Source organism: Ananas comosus, linkage group 7, assembly GCF_001540865.1.
Source record: "Ananas comosus cultivar F153 linkage group 7, ASM154086v1, whole genome shotgun sequence".
Taxonomy (NCBI): domain Eukaryota; kingdom Viridiplantae; phylum Streptophyta; class Magnoliopsida; order Poales; family Bromeliaceae; genus Ananas; species Ananas comosus.
The window spans coordinates 1,652,327-1,669,890 of NC_033627.1; the positions used below are offsets into that span (position 1 = coordinate 1,652,327).

Below are 17,564 nucleotides of genomic sequence, written 5' to 3' on the forward strand. Positions count from 1 at the left end.
TCTTTCATGCTGGCATATTATCAGAAAACAATTCTCTTTAATGCAAGAAACAGTTTATACATTAGTATATAATGCTAAACAATTGGTACTGATACAGAGTATTTTCAAATATTAAACAAAATCAAGAGGGTTCATACAAAATTTGTTCTGCTAAAGAATTAAATAATCTATAGTCTGGTCAATCTAGATGAGCATTCCATCAAAATCAGTCCTTTCTGCTACATTAATTGCTTAACATGCTGTGGTTCTCTTCAATAATCGGAGTTTTCTCCCTTGAAGTCGATTAATCTTTGATTAGAAAATGAATGATCATTATCAGTACTTCATCCCTGGCACTGATGGAATTTCGTCGATATCGCTTTGATTGTCCTGAATGCATACTTTTTGAGGCCATATTCAAGTCCTGTTTGTTCATCTTTGCCTTCAAATTTCTCCAACTTGTAACATATCAACCCTATCTTCTGAAATTTGTTCTTGGGCTTCAACCCAACTCATTCCGGTATCCTTTCTTATCCCTTGATCCCTCATCATTGTGCGAATGTGAGCCTTTCTATCCCACATGCCCATTGAAGCATGGATACTCGCCAAACTAACATAAGGGGAAGGATCCTCTGGTCTCATTTCCAATACCTTCTTCGCTGCGAATCTTCCAAGTTCTACATATCCATGGACTTTGCAAGAAGTGAGAAGTGTTTCCCAGACCAGTCGGTCCGGTTCACATGGCATTGCATCAATAAACTCAATTGCATCATTGAGCCTACCTGCTCGACCAAATAGATCGACCATACAAGCATACTGCTCCATCTTAGGCTCCAGTTCATACTCGGTGCTCATTTGTTCGAAGTACTCGCAACCCTCTTCGACAAGACCCATTCGGCTACAAGAAGCTAGGATTCCCGTGAAAGTATAGTCGTCGGGTTTAATGCCTTCTTCCTGCATCAAAACAAAGAGCTTCAAAGCGTCGTTTTCATGTCCATGTTGCGAAAAGCCATTGATCAAAGCATTCCAGGAGACGATATTTCTTTCGGGCATTAAGAAGAAAACTTTCAACGCAAAATCCACATTTCCACACTTAGCATACATAGTTATCAGGGAATTCTCAACAGATAAGTTATCACCAATCCCCAATTTTACAGCCTTTGAGTGGATTTGCTGGCCCATTTGAAGGTTGGTAAGAATCGAACAAGCCCTAAGAGCACCGGTTACACTGAAGACGGGCGCGCTCAGCCCTTCTCGAAGCATTCTCCTGAATAAGATGAGTGCTTCTTCTCCACAATCATTTTGCCCATAACATGTCAATAATGCAGTCCAAGAGATAATATCTTTATCTCTCATCTGCTGGAATAATCTATCTGCGCTTTTGACATCACCGCATCTCCCGTAAAGAGAAATAATTGCATTGGCGGTTGATACATCTGAAATGAATCTACTTCTCACAGTGTAGCAATGAATCTCCTTTCCCGTTGCTAATTGTCCTAAAGATGCGCATGCCACAGCTACACTAGTTATCACAGATGGGTCAATTGCCACTTTTTCGTCAATCATCTTTTGAAACACATCGATCGCCTCTTTGTTGTATCCATTTTGCATGAAAGATACGAGCAACGAAGTCCCTGAAACAACATCGCGACTCAGTCTCGTAGAGAGTCTGATTATTTCATCCACTCCTCCGCACTTCCCATACATAGAGATCAGGGCACTACCTAATAGGTTATCGACTTCAATTCCAAGCTTCACTATCCACCCATGAACTTGTTTACCTATACCAAGCTTACCTGGTTTGTCGAAGATCTTAAGAAGACTAGAAAAGGTCATTCCAACCGGCCAAACTTTCCAGCGAATCATGTCCTTGAAGAGATCAAGTGCGGATTTTTTGAACATATACTGCTCGCTATTGGCAAAACAAGTGATCATACTAGTCCAACTCACGACATCCTTATAAGAGGTTTGATCAAAGACCCTCCATGAACTCTCAATCTCCCCGCACTTTGCGTACATGTCGATCAACGTCCCTGCTACGAATGAATCATACTCCACACCAAATTTAATCGTGTGGCAATGAAGCTGAATCCCTGTTCTCGAATCCCTCGCGCGAGCGCAGCCGCTGATCATGCTACCGAACGTGAACGTGTTCGGAAGAAGACCACCGTCGTTTAACATCCCCCTAAGCAAAAAGATGCCATTTTTAAGATTACCCAAGCGGGTATACCCAGAAATTAGCAGAGTCCACGTGACGACGTTTCGTTGGGGCATTTCGTCGAACACCTTGCGCGCGTCCTGCATCGACCGGGAAACGTAGGCGCAGAGGAGGTGGTTGCAGAGGAAGGTGGAGACCAAGCAACCGAGCTTGAGAGAGAGGCCATGAACGGCCCTGGGATCGGTGGTGGCGCGGCGCTTGAGGTAGGAGGAGAGGTGGTCACGGAGAGGAGGTTCCATTGGTGGGGTGGGTTCGAGGAAGAGGTGGTTAGGGTTCTTGTGCTGTTCATGGCTTTGTGGAGTGGTGGTGTTGTATTGGTGTTTGATGGGATTGAGGAGTTAAAATGAATTGCATTGGCGAGGGTGGGGCGCGGAGTGCATGACGCTTACCGTTGAGGGTGGATTTCGCATATGTGCCATGGAGATAGGGATGTCTATGGGTATGGATATCCGAAATTTTATTCTAACAGGAACCCGAATAAAACAGATATATCCGATGTTAAATGAATATGGATTTGAATATAAATTTCAAAAATAGAAACCCGACGGAAATGAATTTTGACTGTACCCGACCCGAACCCGAACCCGAACCCGACCCAAACCCGAATTTATATTGTATTATATATAATATATATATAAAAATTTGATATTATATTTCAAATTATATTTTAAAATTTTAGATTTTTTGAAATATTGAAAAAGAAATAACTGTTTCGGGTTCAAATTTTCGGGTTCGGATTCGGGTTTGGGTTTGGATATGGATTTTTAAAATCCGTTCGGCTCGGGTTCGGATTCAGGTTTCGGGTTTGGAGTCGGGTTCAGATTCGGATTTTTGAAAATCCGCACCAAATCCGACCCATTGACATCTCTACATGGAGAAATGGAGGGACAAAAAAGCTTATTTTGTTAACAAAAAGAGCCAAAAAAAAAGAAAAGAAAGAAGAGTATATAATCCGAGATCTCATATAAAATGTTACTTTTTTTTTTTGATAGTAAATAAATTTACAGGATATATTATTACTTATACAATAAATAAATAATATAATATATTACAGTATTTTAAGTTATGAGTAATACATTGGCCCAACTTAAATGGACTAAAAAGAAATAGCCCAGTTAGAGCCGTATGTTAGATGGGCCTTGTAGTCGAATGGGCCGATACAGTTTAATTTCCAAAAGTTTTGGGGTTTTCTTGCAATTGTGCCCACCACGCAATCGACGCCCCCCCAAAACCCTAGCCCCGTAAACCATCCCTCTTCCTCTTCTTCTCTCTCTCTCTCCACCCCCTCCCTCAAAACCCTAGAAAGGGTCAAAATACTTTACCCTACGGAATCTATCAAACCCTAGCACACGAGAGCCATGTTTACGGGGGGGCAAAGCTTCGTCTCCGCACCTCCGACCTTCTCCAACGACGGGAAGAAGCTCCTGGTGTGCACGGGCTTCACCGTCTCCATCTTCAGCACCTCTACGGGTATGCAGGTAAGCCCCCTGCCATTACACTATTTCCGTACACTATTCCCGTGTTTGTGAAGGGGAATGATGGATAGAAGGGTAGATGATAACTGGGTAGTGATAAAAAATCTCATCTTGGTGTGTAAGATTGCGGAATTGGAGGGCCACACCGATCGTGTGACCTCGATCGTCGTGGTGCCGGTCGCCGCGCCTGCGAGCAAGTTCATGGATTACTGCTGGACTTCGTCTTTAGATGGGATGATTTGTTATTGGGACTTCTCCGTGCCGGAGTTGATAAAGAAGGTGAAGGTCGAACTCCCAATATTTTCCATGGTAAGTTGGTTTTATTATTCTTTTATGCCTTCTCTAGTTTTCTCATTTGAAGCTCTTTAACTCACTTCAGCTATATACTGTGTGGGACCAATTGAAAAAGTGAGCCAATTTGGGTTATGCTAGTCAACGAATTTGGAAATCAAGCTGATTTCGAGTAACTTAGATTCATTGTTTCAATTTTGAACAAACTGGAGTGGTCTAGTTTATTAATTTCACAGTTCCATGTATAGAAGATGCAACTTGTCATTTGCTGACTTGATGATATTCTAAGTTATTTGTTTTACAGGATGAAGTTTGTATGCATGTAATTATAATATATCTATCTTGTGAATCTATTTTAATCCTTGCTCTGGCAATCTTTGTAGTTGGATTTTATTACTTTATTATTTTCATTCAGGTGATACCCAACATATCAAATGCGTCAATAGGGAGCGGTAATAAGTCATCCACTCTTTATGCATTTGTGTCAGTCGAAGACAAAACTAAGCCGGATGATCAACATAAAGCATTACGTGGCCAAATTCGGATTTACAACTTAACGAGCTCGCGTCGTGTTGGGGGGCTTTTGGCTGAGGTGCGATCATATAATTTTATGGACTTGCTCGTTTTAGTGAAGCCATTCATTGGACTCACTGGGGTTTCGTAACATAACTGTTTATTATTACCATTGTTTTTGCATGTGTAATGCACAAATTTCTTTCATTGATAGTATGTGCATTGATCTGGTATATGCCCTCCTCATCATCGAAGCCTTTCCTGAATAGTATAGTTTGGCTAGAGAACAAGATGGAAGCATTGACATGTTGCAATACTATGATTGAACATGCAGCTTAAGAAATAAAATTAGAGGCAACATCTCCTTGAGAAATATGATATAGATGTTGATTCATCTTTCAGCATGTTACTTTGTACTACTTAATTTATATGCCTATACTAGATTGATAATACCGCATTAATGTATACAGACCCGGAATCCAGAACATATTATTGTGAGTAGATCTGGAGAATTCATAGGTATAAAAAACAAGCGAAAACTTCATGTATGGAGGATCCCTGAAGATTTTAAGCCTGACGAAATAAAGAAGATTAAGCTACATCATACAAAGAATCTGAGTGCTCTTGCCTTTCATCCAACTGAGAGAATGGTAGCAGGAGGTGATGTAACAGGGCGGATATTGATCTGGAGAGGTTTTGGAATGAAAAAGTTCACAGAAACTTTGCGAGAATCAAGAGGAAGGCCAAAGCTTGATGAAGACAGGCCTGGGGTAAGGGGTAACGATGATGCAGATTCCTGCTCAACATGGCATTGGCACCCAAGTGAAATAAAATTTCTCCTCTTTTCTTCAGACGGAGCTTATTTGTACTCAGGTTATTCCATACTTAGATGCTGACTTTCTAGCTTTATCATATCACCTTAAACCAATTCTTTCGAGTCCCTCACTTGGTAATGATGATACTGCAGCATTGTTAGCTGTTGATCTTCTTTTTTTTTTTTTTATTTAACAGGTGGACAGGAGGGGGTTATTGTGGTATGGCAGCTTGACACTGGAAAGCGGAAGTATAAACCACGCTTAGGATCCCCACTATTGTACTTTGTAGATTCACCAGATCCTTCTCTTTCTTGTGTAAGACATCAGTTGTATAGTTATAATTGTGTGAGATTTGTGCTTCTACATAATTTGTTATCAGCCACATGTTTCATGAATTTAATGTCATTAATGCGCATTTAAGCAGGCAATCCTTGGATTTGATTATATAAATTTGTTAGCACAAATTGCCACTATGCATTGATTTCTTAGTTTTCATATGCTGTAAGGTGTATATACTGCTTTTTGCAGCGTATTCAACTGATTGCTATTTCAGGTATCTTGTGCAGATAATCAAATTCATATATTAAAAATGCCAACAATGGAGATTACAAAGTCTATAGCCGGAATTAAGGTTTTGGCATCAATCTATATTGCTTAATTATTTACAGTTCAACTTTTTTTCTTGCATTTTATGTGAAGATTTGATTACTAAAATAACTTCTCACATGCCATTTGCAGCTCCCATTCTCTTTTCCGGATGTATATGATGGTCTGCATAAGGAGTTCGCATATGACCAAAGCAATGGGCTAATTGCTTTGAGAACTGAAGATTATTGTGTTCAGTTTTTCAGCTTGTTTGACAACTCTGAGGTTTCGCAGGTCGGCCATCCTATATAGGAGCACCTTTGGCTTGCTTTTAACTTACCAACCTTTTATATTTTTTCTATGATCCGTTTTCTCAATTTTTGCTAGAACTGATGGGATCTTTTTTCTTTTTTTCCTAGGTGCAAGTATGTGAAAGGAATTTTCAGCCAGTGGATGATCCCACTGTAAGTTAACTATCTACGCATTTCTCATAGTAAATGCCACTGAAATACTTTTGGTGGTCCGTCTGTTTTTATTTTCATTTCTTTGGCATGCTTTTAATTACACTAGCTTGTATATTTCCGCTACCACACAGACCAGGGCGAACATAGAAGTATGTAGTATACAACAAATATATAACACAACCGAGACATTTTGGTGTGAACCAGAATACCTAAATGGTAGTATTAGACTGTTGCTTTATTGGTCTTAACTCTTAATCTTATGCAGTGCTTGAAAGATTTTAGAGGGATATATGAAGAATTCTTCAAGATAAACCATATCAATTCAATAATGTTGAAAATACTATATTGATCTCTCCTATTAGGAGCTGAGTTTGAGGATATTTGAGAATGCTGGTTTTAGTTACATTTCTTCATTTTTATGGTTACAGGTGTGTGTGGCGTTGGTTGCTCTTTCCTCTGATGGCTTTTTGATGTGTACTGTGGATGTTAAGCTTCCTGAAGAAAGATTGGGAAGTCTTGTTAGCCTAAAATTTTGGACACGTGGCCTTCGGGTTGGTGAATACTCCTTGTCTACTGTCATTTATGAGCCTCACAGGTTGGCGCACTGCTTCCATTAGTGAAGAGCTTCATTATACAGCTATTTAATGAAAGCATCTGACAGTATCCTAAAGATAATACATATCACAGTATATAATGAGGCACTGAGGGCAGTTCATAAAATAGTTGTGCCCTGTATGCATAGTAAACAACTTATTATTTATTTCTTCTTGCATTGTAGTCCTCCAGGTCAAATTTGACAAATTTTTTACATGCTTTCATGTTGTTTCCAAGGCCAACTGATTTTTTATTTTTTTATTTTTTTTAATCTCTGATGCCATTTTTCTCCTCTTAGAATCTGGCGCTGTTATTATAGTTTTTCTCTGATAATACAACTATCGACATTGAATACAGTGATGCTGGGATCTCAGCTGTTTGCTTCCATCCTGGTCAAAGTATGGCAGTAAGCTCTTCTTTTGGTGGTGACTTCAAGGTATTTGTACTGCTTGTCTCCTACTATGGTCTCAGTTTTGTTGGTATACATGATTTGACTGTTGAATTTCAATTATGTAGGTGTGGGTTCATTCTTCTGTTAGCCGGCTAAGAGATCAAAAGCATGAGAAAGCTGGTTGGAGATGCCAATCTGTTGGTTCATACAAGTATGAGATTTTAGTTTATCAGCATATAGCTTTTGTTAAAATGAAGCAACCTTTTTTGGAGTCAAAAATGTTTTGGCAGATTGTTAAATGCCATTGATGTGATTTAGAGGGATTGACCAAGCTCAAGTTAACCTTGAGATAGTATGTTATTTTTCTATGTGACCTTTTTGCAAATGTTATTTGATTTGATTGGTTACGACAAGGGGACCTACCAGTGATGGCATGCCATGTTTTTTTCATTCTTTAAATGTATACTATTTTTTTATAATGTTGCTTCAGCACTTTCTTTTGTTCTTGTTTCATCCTGACCATAAATAATTTGATAAAATACCCATAAAGAGTTTATGAAAATTATATCTGAACTATGCAGGAGAAAACCTATGACAGCAGCAGCATTTTCTGCTGATGGATCTGTTCTTGCTGTTGCAGCAGAGACTGTTATTACATTGTGGGACCCAGATACTAATATTCTTGTTGCTGTGATTGGGGAAGCTCTCTCGGTAATCATCTAATACCCCAGCAATATGTACAATTATTACTGCTACTTAAGTAACGTCCAGAATAGTTACCTTGACCTTTGCTTTTGGCAGCCTATCTCAAAACTTTCCTTTGTTGGGAAATCAGAGTATCTCGTGTCGCTCTCCCGGAGTTCAAAACCACAGGTAGCATTGTGGAACACTTCCAACCTATCGATGTACTGGTCATACAAGCTATTTGCTGAGGGTATGCATATTTTTGAAATATTTTTGCTTAATAATACAAATATACAATGATTATGTTGACAGCATATAAATTTGTAGAACCTTTTTTTTGGTTGTTGTAGCTGTATGTTGTGCAGGAAATGCCCCTCAATTTGCTATCCTAGCCCTCTCAAGTTCTCAAAATGACATTGCCGTGAGAGATCAAGAAGGGATTATATTGTTATTCGATGTAGAAAATCCGGTTCCTCTGACCACATGGCTGGTGAAGAAGGTATGTTGTTTGTTTATTTGTAGTAGCGGTTCACTGTCTGTTAAATATTAATGAAAAATCTGATCTTAATCAGTAGTCGTGCCTGTAAATAGTTTTACTGTTGATTTAAGTAAATTTTTTCTTTTTAATACGTGATTCAGGCAAAGGGTGGTGGGCTTGCTTTTGTAACTAAGGATCAATCTCTGCTAGTTAATGGTTATGAAGATAATGCGCGAGGAGAACCATCATTGCTGGCGTATATAAACAGCGATCATGAATATATTGTCTTTGATCCACACAACGAAGATGGCCGAATTGGCAAGAGTGCTCGGAGAAGTCAAGCTCCTCCCGAGGAAGCAGGTGAAATTTTTGCCTGATTTTTCTTTCCCAGATCATCAGCATTTATCATTATGCTTTTCTGTCCAATTTGATAGAAAGGAACAAAACAACAGGTTTCTGTGTGATAATTATTGTATTTATGTATCTGCTATGAAACACCTATAGATATAACATTCATAATATCATCTCCATGCGTGTTAAAAAACATATATTTAAATACTGATAGAGAAGCGAATTCAGATATAGATATTGCCAATATCTAAACAACCATCTGACATATTTTTTCTGGTAGAGCTTTTCGTGTCAGTACTTTGTATCGTGCTATTATATGACACTTGCCAAAAAGGAAATTAAAAATGCAATCAATTTTGCCTTTTCTTCTGCAGTACCGATTGGATACACTTCAATATACGGGGAGCTTCCAAAAATTGAGTCGAATAAAGGCACGGATTGGGATATCCCCTTCGTCCCATCAGAAAGACCTTGGGAGACTATTTTCAGCGGATCATCTCACGTTCTTCCGCCCCTCACGAAATTATGTTCGACATTTTTGGCATCCTTACTGGAAAAGAGACCACCGATAGCTGATGAATCTTAATCTCTTGAGATATCTGGTCTTTGTATATTGCAGCTAGTGGCAACTGAAGTTAACGAGGAATGCACATTATACATTCTCAATGCATTTTGCCCTCCATGTCGCAGGATGCAGTTAGCGAATTCGGAAAGTTTGGCGCATCAAAAGTGTGTTTAATACCTCAAAATAGGCATTTTTGGCCGGAGAAAATTGCTTCTTTTACTGAGGATAATAGAGCTTCTGTAGCCATATTTATTTTGCATACTTTAGGTCTCAAAATTTTGTAATCCAGCTGAGCAGTTTGTAACGTATGATCATCGGTAGAGTCATAAACCACTTTGCAGCAGCTACTGAGGAAAATTTGGCTGCAGCATTATCCATTCAAACTGTTTCTTTTTAGCGTCGTAATTTTTAATTTAAATTCTTATTTATCGTATTCTGTTGAGAGTTGGAGTTAATTTTCCTTCGGGGTCGGGCTTATTTCATCCGCGATGTTATAAGTTATAGCATAATAATATTTTCCTTGTGCTGTGGTCTTTAAAATACTGTTCCCTATAGCATCAAATGCATTTTTTTTGGGTGAACAGTTATTAGTAAACAAAACATTAATCGTCGAGAATTTGATATAACTCAAATCTAGACGAGTGCATCGGCGGAAAAATATGCATATGTCGAGTGAATCTAGCAAGCAAAAAGTCGGCAGCGACTTATATTTCGTTGCCGACTCTTGGTTCGAGCAACGACTACTGTATTTATTCAATGCCCCAAGATAAGAAAGAGAGAGCTCGGGGATGCGTAAGCCATTTGAGTGGCAATAAAGAGCTGTGGATGAGCCATTGATGTGGCGAACTATACTCTCCCCTCTCCCCACTCTCCGTTTGAAACCTCTTCCTTACAAATTGTTTCGAGAGCTCCAACTCCCATGTGAGAAATCGCAATACCCATCTCATTTCTCCGCAAAAAGCACTTCTTTTTTTTTTTGTTTTTTAAATTCTCCTGCTAGAAGCGCTTCTGCAAGAATCCATGCCAACCCTAGTCCACTCCGTTTCCCCCCTTCCGAGAAGCAGCGCCACCTCCGACGCAAACCGATCCAAACCATGCTTCCTCCCCCATTCCCCCAAAACCCTAGTTTTCCCCAAAACCAGGGGCTTTTCTAGGGCTTTGTCCTCGACCCACGTCGCAACAATCCCCTCCAAAGACGCGGGCTTTTCCCTGCCCAACTGGAGGAACGGTAAGAGCGAGTCGAGGAGCAAAGAGCTCCGGCTCCACGACGCTTTCCTTTATTTGGAGTTCATGGTGGGGAAAGGGCACAAGCCCGATCCGGCGCAGGCCACTCAGCTCCTGTATGATCTGTGCAAGCTCAACAAGATCCGAAAGGCGGTTCGCGTAATGGAGTTGATGGTCCGCTCCGGTAACACTCCCGACCACTCCACGTACACTTTCTTAGTTAACCAGCTGTGTAAAAGAGGAAATGTTGGGTATGCCATGCAACTAGTCGATAAAATGGACGAATACGGGTGCCCCCCGACGACGATCACGTACAATTCTTTGGTTAGAGGGCTCTGCGTTCATGGCAATTTGCAGCAAAGTCTCCAGCTTTTAGAGAGATTGATGCATAAGGGCTTGATCCCAAATGTGTTTACTTACTCGTTTTTACTAGAAGCAGCTTATAAGGAGAGAGGGGTCGACGAGGCCGTGAGGCTACTAGATGAGATCATGCGTAAGGGCGGGAAACCTAATTTAGTTAGCTATAATGTTCTCCTCACTGGTTATTGCAAGGAGGGTCGGTTAGACGAGGCCGTGAGTTTCTTTAGGAGTTTACCGTTAAAGGGGTTTAGTCCGAACGTGGTTAGCTATAACATTTTGCTGCGGAGTTTGTGTTACGAGGGGCTGTGGGAGGAGGCGGAGGAGCTTTTATCCGAGATGGGCGATAGGGATTGTTCTCCGAGTATTATAACGTACAACATTTTGATCGGGTCGCTTGCCTATAATGGTCGGACGGAGCAAGCGCTAGCGATTTTGGAGGAGATGGCGAGGAATCGGTTCAAGCCCGTGGCTGCGAGCTATAACCCTATAATTGCGCGGTTTTGTAAGGAGGGGAGATTGGATATGGTGTTGAAATGCCTTGACATGATGATGCATAAGAATTGTGCTCCAAATGAGGGCACTTATAATGCCATTTCCGTGCTTTGTGGGGAAGGGAAGGTGGTAGAAGCCTTCTCCATACTCCAAAATTTGGCGAGTAAGCAGAACGCTTCGATGCATGACTTCTACCGAAACGTGATTTCGTTCTTGTGCAAGAAAGGAAACACTTATGCGGCGTTCCAACTTCTGCACGAGATAACGAGGCACGGGTTTGTTCCTGATAGTTATACTAATTCATCTCTGATTAGAGGTCTTTGCATGGAGGGCATGTTGGATGAGGCTATCGAAATATTCGAAGTGATGGAGGAAAATGGTAGCGGGCCTGATTTAGACAATTATAATGCGCTAATACTCGGGTTATGCAAGGCGCAGAGAACGGATCTATCGTTCGATATATATGAAACTATGATCGAGAAAGGCTATGTGCCTAATGAAACGACGTATACAATCCTCGTTGAAGGGATTGCTCACGAGGATGAAACGGATTTGGCTGCGGAGGTTTTGAAAGAATTGCATATGAGGAATGTTATAAGCCAGAATACCATGGAGAGAATCACTATGCAGTATGACTTGGAATAGCTTTTGTTTCTTTTTTGGGAAATCGAGGGCAAAAAATGCGAGAAAAAAGATTTTAGTGGTTGGTTGAGGAACTCGGTTTCGAAGTTGTAGCATAAAGAGTTGGCTCCTTTGCCATTTTTCCGGATCCTGACATGTATCTTAAGTCCTGCTTTGGTTGATCAAATCCTAAAGCTGAACACAATCATATAGGCATGAATGTGTTTCCCTGAATCCTGATGGAAGAGTCATACTTAAGAGCTTCAGATGCTTACTTTTCTTAATTGAGAATGTTCAGCTTAATTGTGTAGGATGGATTGTTACCTCACTCATCCCAGTGGTTCATGTTGTGGTGATGCTTAAAATTGACCTTTTACTGTTTGAGAGAGTGGTTAGATTATCAGCTAACTGGTTTGTAGATACATAATATTACTCAAATATGAACTTTTTGATGCCATGAGAACACTACTAGATAGATGCTGTGAATCATATATTAAACATGAATGATGATCCAACATTTCTCTTTTCATCCAGTTGTGTACTTCATTTCTATCAGAGTATAAGATGCTTGTATTTCCTCCGAAACTATCTAATTTGTGATGGTTGTTTTTCCACCATGAAATGAAGAGACTTTTTTAGAATTAAGGTGTGCCGAGTAGGTAAGGGTTATTATATTTTTATGAGTATATATCTTTTTTGTATTCATAAATTTTTACTGTTGAATGAAAGGAGTGCGGTTAGAATGATAGTGATCTCTGATTAGATCGAGTGGATGGTTGGTTAAATAGTATAATTTAACAGATAAAAATGATAAAAAAAAATAAATATAATGATCGAAAATTTATAAATATAAAAAAATTTATGCTCATAAGAGTATAATAGTCCACGTTAGTAAATTTTTACAATTTATTATTATTTTTTTTCCTCTTAGTGAGCACGTACTATCCTAAACTGACCATACACAACCAAACTCGCATCGTAGCCGTTCAATATTATATACACAAACTTTGGGCACAAAATGAACGGTCAGGGAAAGTCCCACTGCGCGATTCGCTCACGACCGTTCATCACGACTTACGAGCGTTCGCTTCTCCGTCGTTCCAAACCCTAGCACTATAAATATGTACGGCTCCCTGTTGTTTTCGTTTCTTTTGTTCTCGAAGCCGCTCCAAGGAGAGAGTTGAGAGGCGGAGATCGGCGTAGTTTCGAGAGCTCGCGGGTTGAGACGATGAGGGCGAAGGTGAGATCGCTTTGATCCCTTCCTTTTTTTTTCCCGCGGTTCTTTGAATTGATTTGATCTTGTGTATCCATCTGTGATCGATCTAATTATTTTAGGGTTTTTTTTGAGTTCTATTGGTGTCGGTTTAGGAGCTTGTGATGTACGATTTTTGCATGTTTTTGGATGTCCTTTCAATGTTTGAGTTTAGTTCGGTGGTTGATCTCGTAACTATCTTTGTTGAGGAATCTTGGATTATTTGTTTCTTTCATTGCTTACATTTACTGTTTTGATTTTTCATAATCCGTGGGTTATGGGTTATATGATTTTCCTTATGCTTATACCTTTGACTCCTTTGTATTCTTTGATTTGTGAGATTATTGTTGTTTATTGTAGTAGAGAATAATGTTCAATAAGATTTTGTATTCGGGTTGTTAGGCCAATCGAATAGTTTTATGTATTTATTCCGGGATTGCGTTAGAATTTTATTGATAAAAATTGGAAATTGTTTGACAAAGTATTATGGACTTCTAGATCATTATTTTAAAAAAAAAACAAATTTATATTCTAGAAATCTTCTGAGGGTAGACATAAGATGGCCACAATTTCAATCCGGGATGTTGAAATTCTTGGAAAACTCTGAAATATATCATTAACTCGCAACCATCTTACGAGGTGTTGTGGATGTTGCAACCATGAATTCCTTATTTGGGCACAGAAGAGAATAATGCTACAGTCTTTAGGTGGCAGATCAGATGTGGGCATTGTGTTTGTGGATGGAATCAAATTATTTTGATCACCTTCTCTGTATGCATGAATCGTAGCCCACTTTGAAGTACGTGATGTTTGGAAAACATGTGGAACCATAAAAAGAATTATCAGATGTGTCTTATTCTGGCACGTCATTCACATAACTGTCAGATACCAGTGATGGTGCTTTGAGTAAATATTTTGCTGTGATAAAGGGTGCTTTTGAGTGAGGCATGCATAATAGAAATGTTTCTGAGCTTCTCTTGGTGTATGTGTGATCCAACTAAGGGTGCGTTTGGTTCGCGCTATCTTTTAAAGATTCCTAGTAATGCAATGGGAATAAAAAATTATGACGGTGTTTGGCTAAATGCACTAAGTAATCTAGTTGGTAATATTGGATTCACTTGGGAATAAGATTCACCCCAAAGTACTAATCTCATTCCCTTGAGGGAGGGTGGGTATCCTCATATTAATGGATTGGGGTAATCATAATATGTCTAATCTCTTTCTTTCTTCCTACCCGTCGGCTAATTGATATTATTTGTCTTTACACTCTAACCTTATATCTCTCTCTAAACTTATTTTTCTCTTTAAAATTTAACTTTTTTTTCTCTCTCTAAACTAAGCTTTCTCTCTCTCTCTTTTTAAAATTTCAACTCTCTCACTCCCTCTAATTTTGACTATATTTTTCTTTCTATTTTTTTAATTATGCTCTCTCTCTCTAACTTATACTCTCTCTCCCTTTTTTCTAAAAAGATGTTGAAACTTTTGGTAACATTATCTAAAATTAATTAAATTAATTAATTAATTAATTGTATATTTTTTGTAATATTAAATAATATGGTTAATTAATATTACCTCGCGAACCAAACATAGGAATTTCGCATTCTTAGTAATAGGATGAATAGGAATAAGATTCTCGGATATCTTTTATTCCTAGTAATCTTTCATAATGCGAACCAAACGCACCCTAAAAGTTAAATCCTATTTAGTAAGATGTAAAGGAAGAGATTTAGGGGGGACTAGGAAGATACTTCAGTTAAAAATAATTTTTGTTCTCTTCGGAGGAAAGTAGGAAGATTAGGTCTGGTTGTATCTTGGACTATTGTTAATCCTGTTTAATGCTTTGTGTGCAATTGTTTATTGATAGTAAGATAAACTTCAATTTCCCCCCTTGTGGTTTAGCTCATTTTTCCATTATGTGGTTCAAAAAATTGCACTTAACTACTATATTTTTTTTTCTCTATTCTTATCCAATAAATCTACTAACAAATCGGGTAGCAAAGTGAAATTTTTTGATAACCACATGATAATTAAGTATAACTTTTTGAACCATTGAGTTGGAAACTGAACATGAGTTAAACCACGGAATGGTTGAGTGCTATTTTTTGAACCACAAGATAATAAAGTAATAATAAGCTAAACCACAAAAGGGCAAATTGAAGTTTACCCTTGATATTATCGGCGGCTGTGACTCGTTGGACTCTTGCATTCTGACATCGCAAATTGTAGAAAGGTTTTTGTATTATTCCTTGTCCTCGACACTTATCGGGGGTCCCAAAATATTGCCCGCACCAAGTGCATCCGTAAGTCCGTTTACCATGCAATTAGAGACTTTCCTCTTTTTCTTAGTTACTTGGATGGCTGGATAGGTTTTATGAGATTGATGGATAAACGGTGGAGGATGATTATGCCCAAACACAAGGTGTAGGCTATCAATTTTCTCCGAGGCAAGTAGTAAATAAAGAACTTTCAAAAGTTTGAGGTGAAATTCAGCAACCGGGTGGTGCAATTGACCATTTGTTACTCAGTTACAATATGTCCTGCATGTGCTTTTGTTATCTAAAATGCCGTTTCAAAATTATCTGTTTGTTGTTCCATATAATGGAGAATAATTATTGGTTTGTATTTTTATCTTCTTCAGTGGAAGAAGAAGCGCATGAGGAGGCTCAAGAGGAAGCGCCGAAAGATGAGGCAGAGATCCAAGTAGACGAAGGGACGGATTCAAGGGCTATCTCCTTTGGTTTTTTTTTCCTTTTTATATATATTTTTCCCCCTCCTTTGAGAGGCCTCTAGACTTGCGTTTTGTCGAGTTAAAAATGTTCTAACTTTCCTTCAGACCATGAAAACCAAGACGTTTTATTTTGAGTTATGATGAGTCCCCGTTCGGGGACTAATCTATGAGCTTCCGTTTGCTTCGGTGTTAAGGGGTGAAGTTATTTCCAAACATCTAATTTTGGGGGTGGTGTTAGCTAACTCCATCCCGGCTATTCTAAATTACTCTAATTTCATCTTAATTCTTAACTTAATCTTATTCTTGAAATAATAAATTTTTACTTAATCCTGAACCAAACGATAGCTTAGTTTCTCTCTTCTCTTTGGATTGTGCGCACGCCTGTTGATGCGAAGCAGATGGTTTCATCGCGATACTACCCAGGTTCAGGTTCTACGTATGCATCATATGATGGAACTGAAATTGGAGCGTTATTTATGTAGAAGAGCTTCTTACGTAATTTCCGTGAACCAATGATTACACAACACTCCCTTTCCCCTTCAGCAAGATTCGTGTTAATAACCTCTCAAAAATCAATCCTCCTCTTTGCCGTCCGCACAATTTTTTACCTCAATGCTACATGTATATCTAAATGTGCGAGATTTGCACCACATAATTATTTTTTATTAGTCTAGGTCTTTTTAATATTAAAAAAGAAATGGAAGGAGATTTTGTGAATCCAAGGACGAGCGAGGTGCTAGATTTTTAATCTGTATACTAGGAATATATATGTAGTATGTTTTATTTTGTGAATCATCATAACAGAAAAGATTAAAAAGAAATCACATGTTCCGATCTTATATATTTGAAGAGAAGCTGTTAACTTGGCATTTTGTCCTCTGTTTCCTAACACGAACGCAATTCCAATTTCTTGATCTCTGTCGCAGCTTCCCCCCCACCCCCCCAACTGCCAAAAGGAGAGAAACATTCCAAAATCCAAACCGAGACATTGACCCGCGGGTGAATTTGCAGGAGAATCCCTGCACAATCCAGGTATTGCTTTGTCGCTTGCTACAGTACTCGTGACGTTTTGTTTTGATAGGTGGTTTTCACGGACCTAACACAACAATCGGATACCGATCCAATTATATTCCAACGGCTAGTTCAAGCACCCGCCTCCCCCACCTTCGACAGCGCCTACTCCATAAAAAGATGAAAAAGCAATCATCTCGTGATTTTTGTGCAGATTCCTCCTTACTATAACTGTTTATAATAATAAGGCCCGTGTTTTATTCACAAACTATGATACGTTGCATAAATCGCGATAGCTTACTGAGGCACGATGATAACAAACCGGTTCTTTATTTTATGCATCACTATAACGCCAGTACTAGTTAAAATGTTTTAGATTCCATTTGAGGCAAGGAAAAGTATAAATCTATACTTTTTGATTTTTTAGCGTGATGAGCTAGTTTAGGATTATCTTTTTCTTTTATATATATATA

General features: G+C 38.9%; 3 protein-coding genes and 1 long non-coding RNA gene across 4 annotated transcripts; 3 read left to right on the forward strand and 1 right to left on the reverse strand.

The window, feature by feature from the left end:
• On the reverse strand, window positions 424-2,436 carry LOC109712729 (pentatricopeptide repeat-containing protein At4g13650-like). The gene has a single exon (XM_020236472.1). It carries the CDS (start codon window positions 2,434-2,436, stop codon window positions 424-426), a length of 2,013 nt encoding a protein of 670 aa, XP_020092061.1.
• On the forward strand, window positions 3,428-9,839 carry LOC109712885 (WD repeat-containing protein 75). The gene is made up of 16 exons (XM_020236683.1): window positions 3,428-3,675; window positions 3,796-3,981; window positions 4,379-4,555; window positions 4,947-5,349; window positions 5,488-5,606; window positions 5,845-5,922; window positions 6,030-6,170; window positions 6,296-6,340; window positions 6,769-6,935; window positions 7,292-7,370; window positions 7,451-7,536; window positions 7,907-8,036; window positions 8,127-8,259; window positions 8,360-8,508; window positions 8,649-8,847; window positions 9,213-9,839. The coding sequence occupies exons 1-16, from the start codon at window positions 3,556-3,558 to the stop codon at window positions 9,422-9,424; spliced, it is 2,424 nt and encodes an 807-aa protein (XP_020092272.1). The 5' UTR covers window positions 3,428-3,555; the 3' UTR covers window positions 9,425-9,839.
• Window positions 10,181-12,629, forward strand: LOC109712887 (pentatricopeptide repeat-containing protein At1g79080, chloroplastic). The gene has a single exon (XM_020236685.1). It carries the CDS (start codon window positions 10,424-10,426, stop codon window positions 12,122-12,124), a length of 1,701 nt encoding a protein of 566 aa, XP_020092274.1. The 5' UTR covers window positions 10,181-10,423; the 3' UTR covers window positions 12,125-12,629.
• On the forward strand, window positions 13,189-16,263 carry LOC109712889. The gene is made up of 2 exons (XR_002216994.1): window positions 13,189-13,340; window positions 15,991-16,263. It is a non-coding gene; the product is annotated as an uncharacterized LOC109712889 (long non-coding RNA).

Bases quoted from the DNA above. Each gene is read 5' to 3' on its own strand.
- LOC109712885 (XM_020236683.1), top strand. From the start codon at position 3,556: ATGTTTACGGGGGGGCAAAGCTTCGTCTCCGCACCTCCGACCTTCTCC. The intron at 3,676-3,795 runs GTAAGCCCCCTG...TTGGTGTGTAAG, and splicing joins GCACCTCTACGGGTATGCAG to ATTGCGGAATTGGAGGGCCA. The intron at 5,923-6,029 runs GTTTTGGCATCA...TGCCATTTGCAG, and splicing joins AGTCTATAGCCGGAATTAAG to CTCCCATTCTCTTTTCCGGA.
- LOC109712729 (XM_020236472.1), bottom strand. From the start codon at position 2,436: ATGGAACCTCCTCTCCGTGACCACCTCTCCTCCTACCTCAAGCGCCGC.
- LOC109712887 (XM_020236685.1), top strand. From the start codon at position 10,424: ATGCCAACCCTAGTCCACTCCGTTTCCCCCCTTCCGAGAAGCAGCGCC.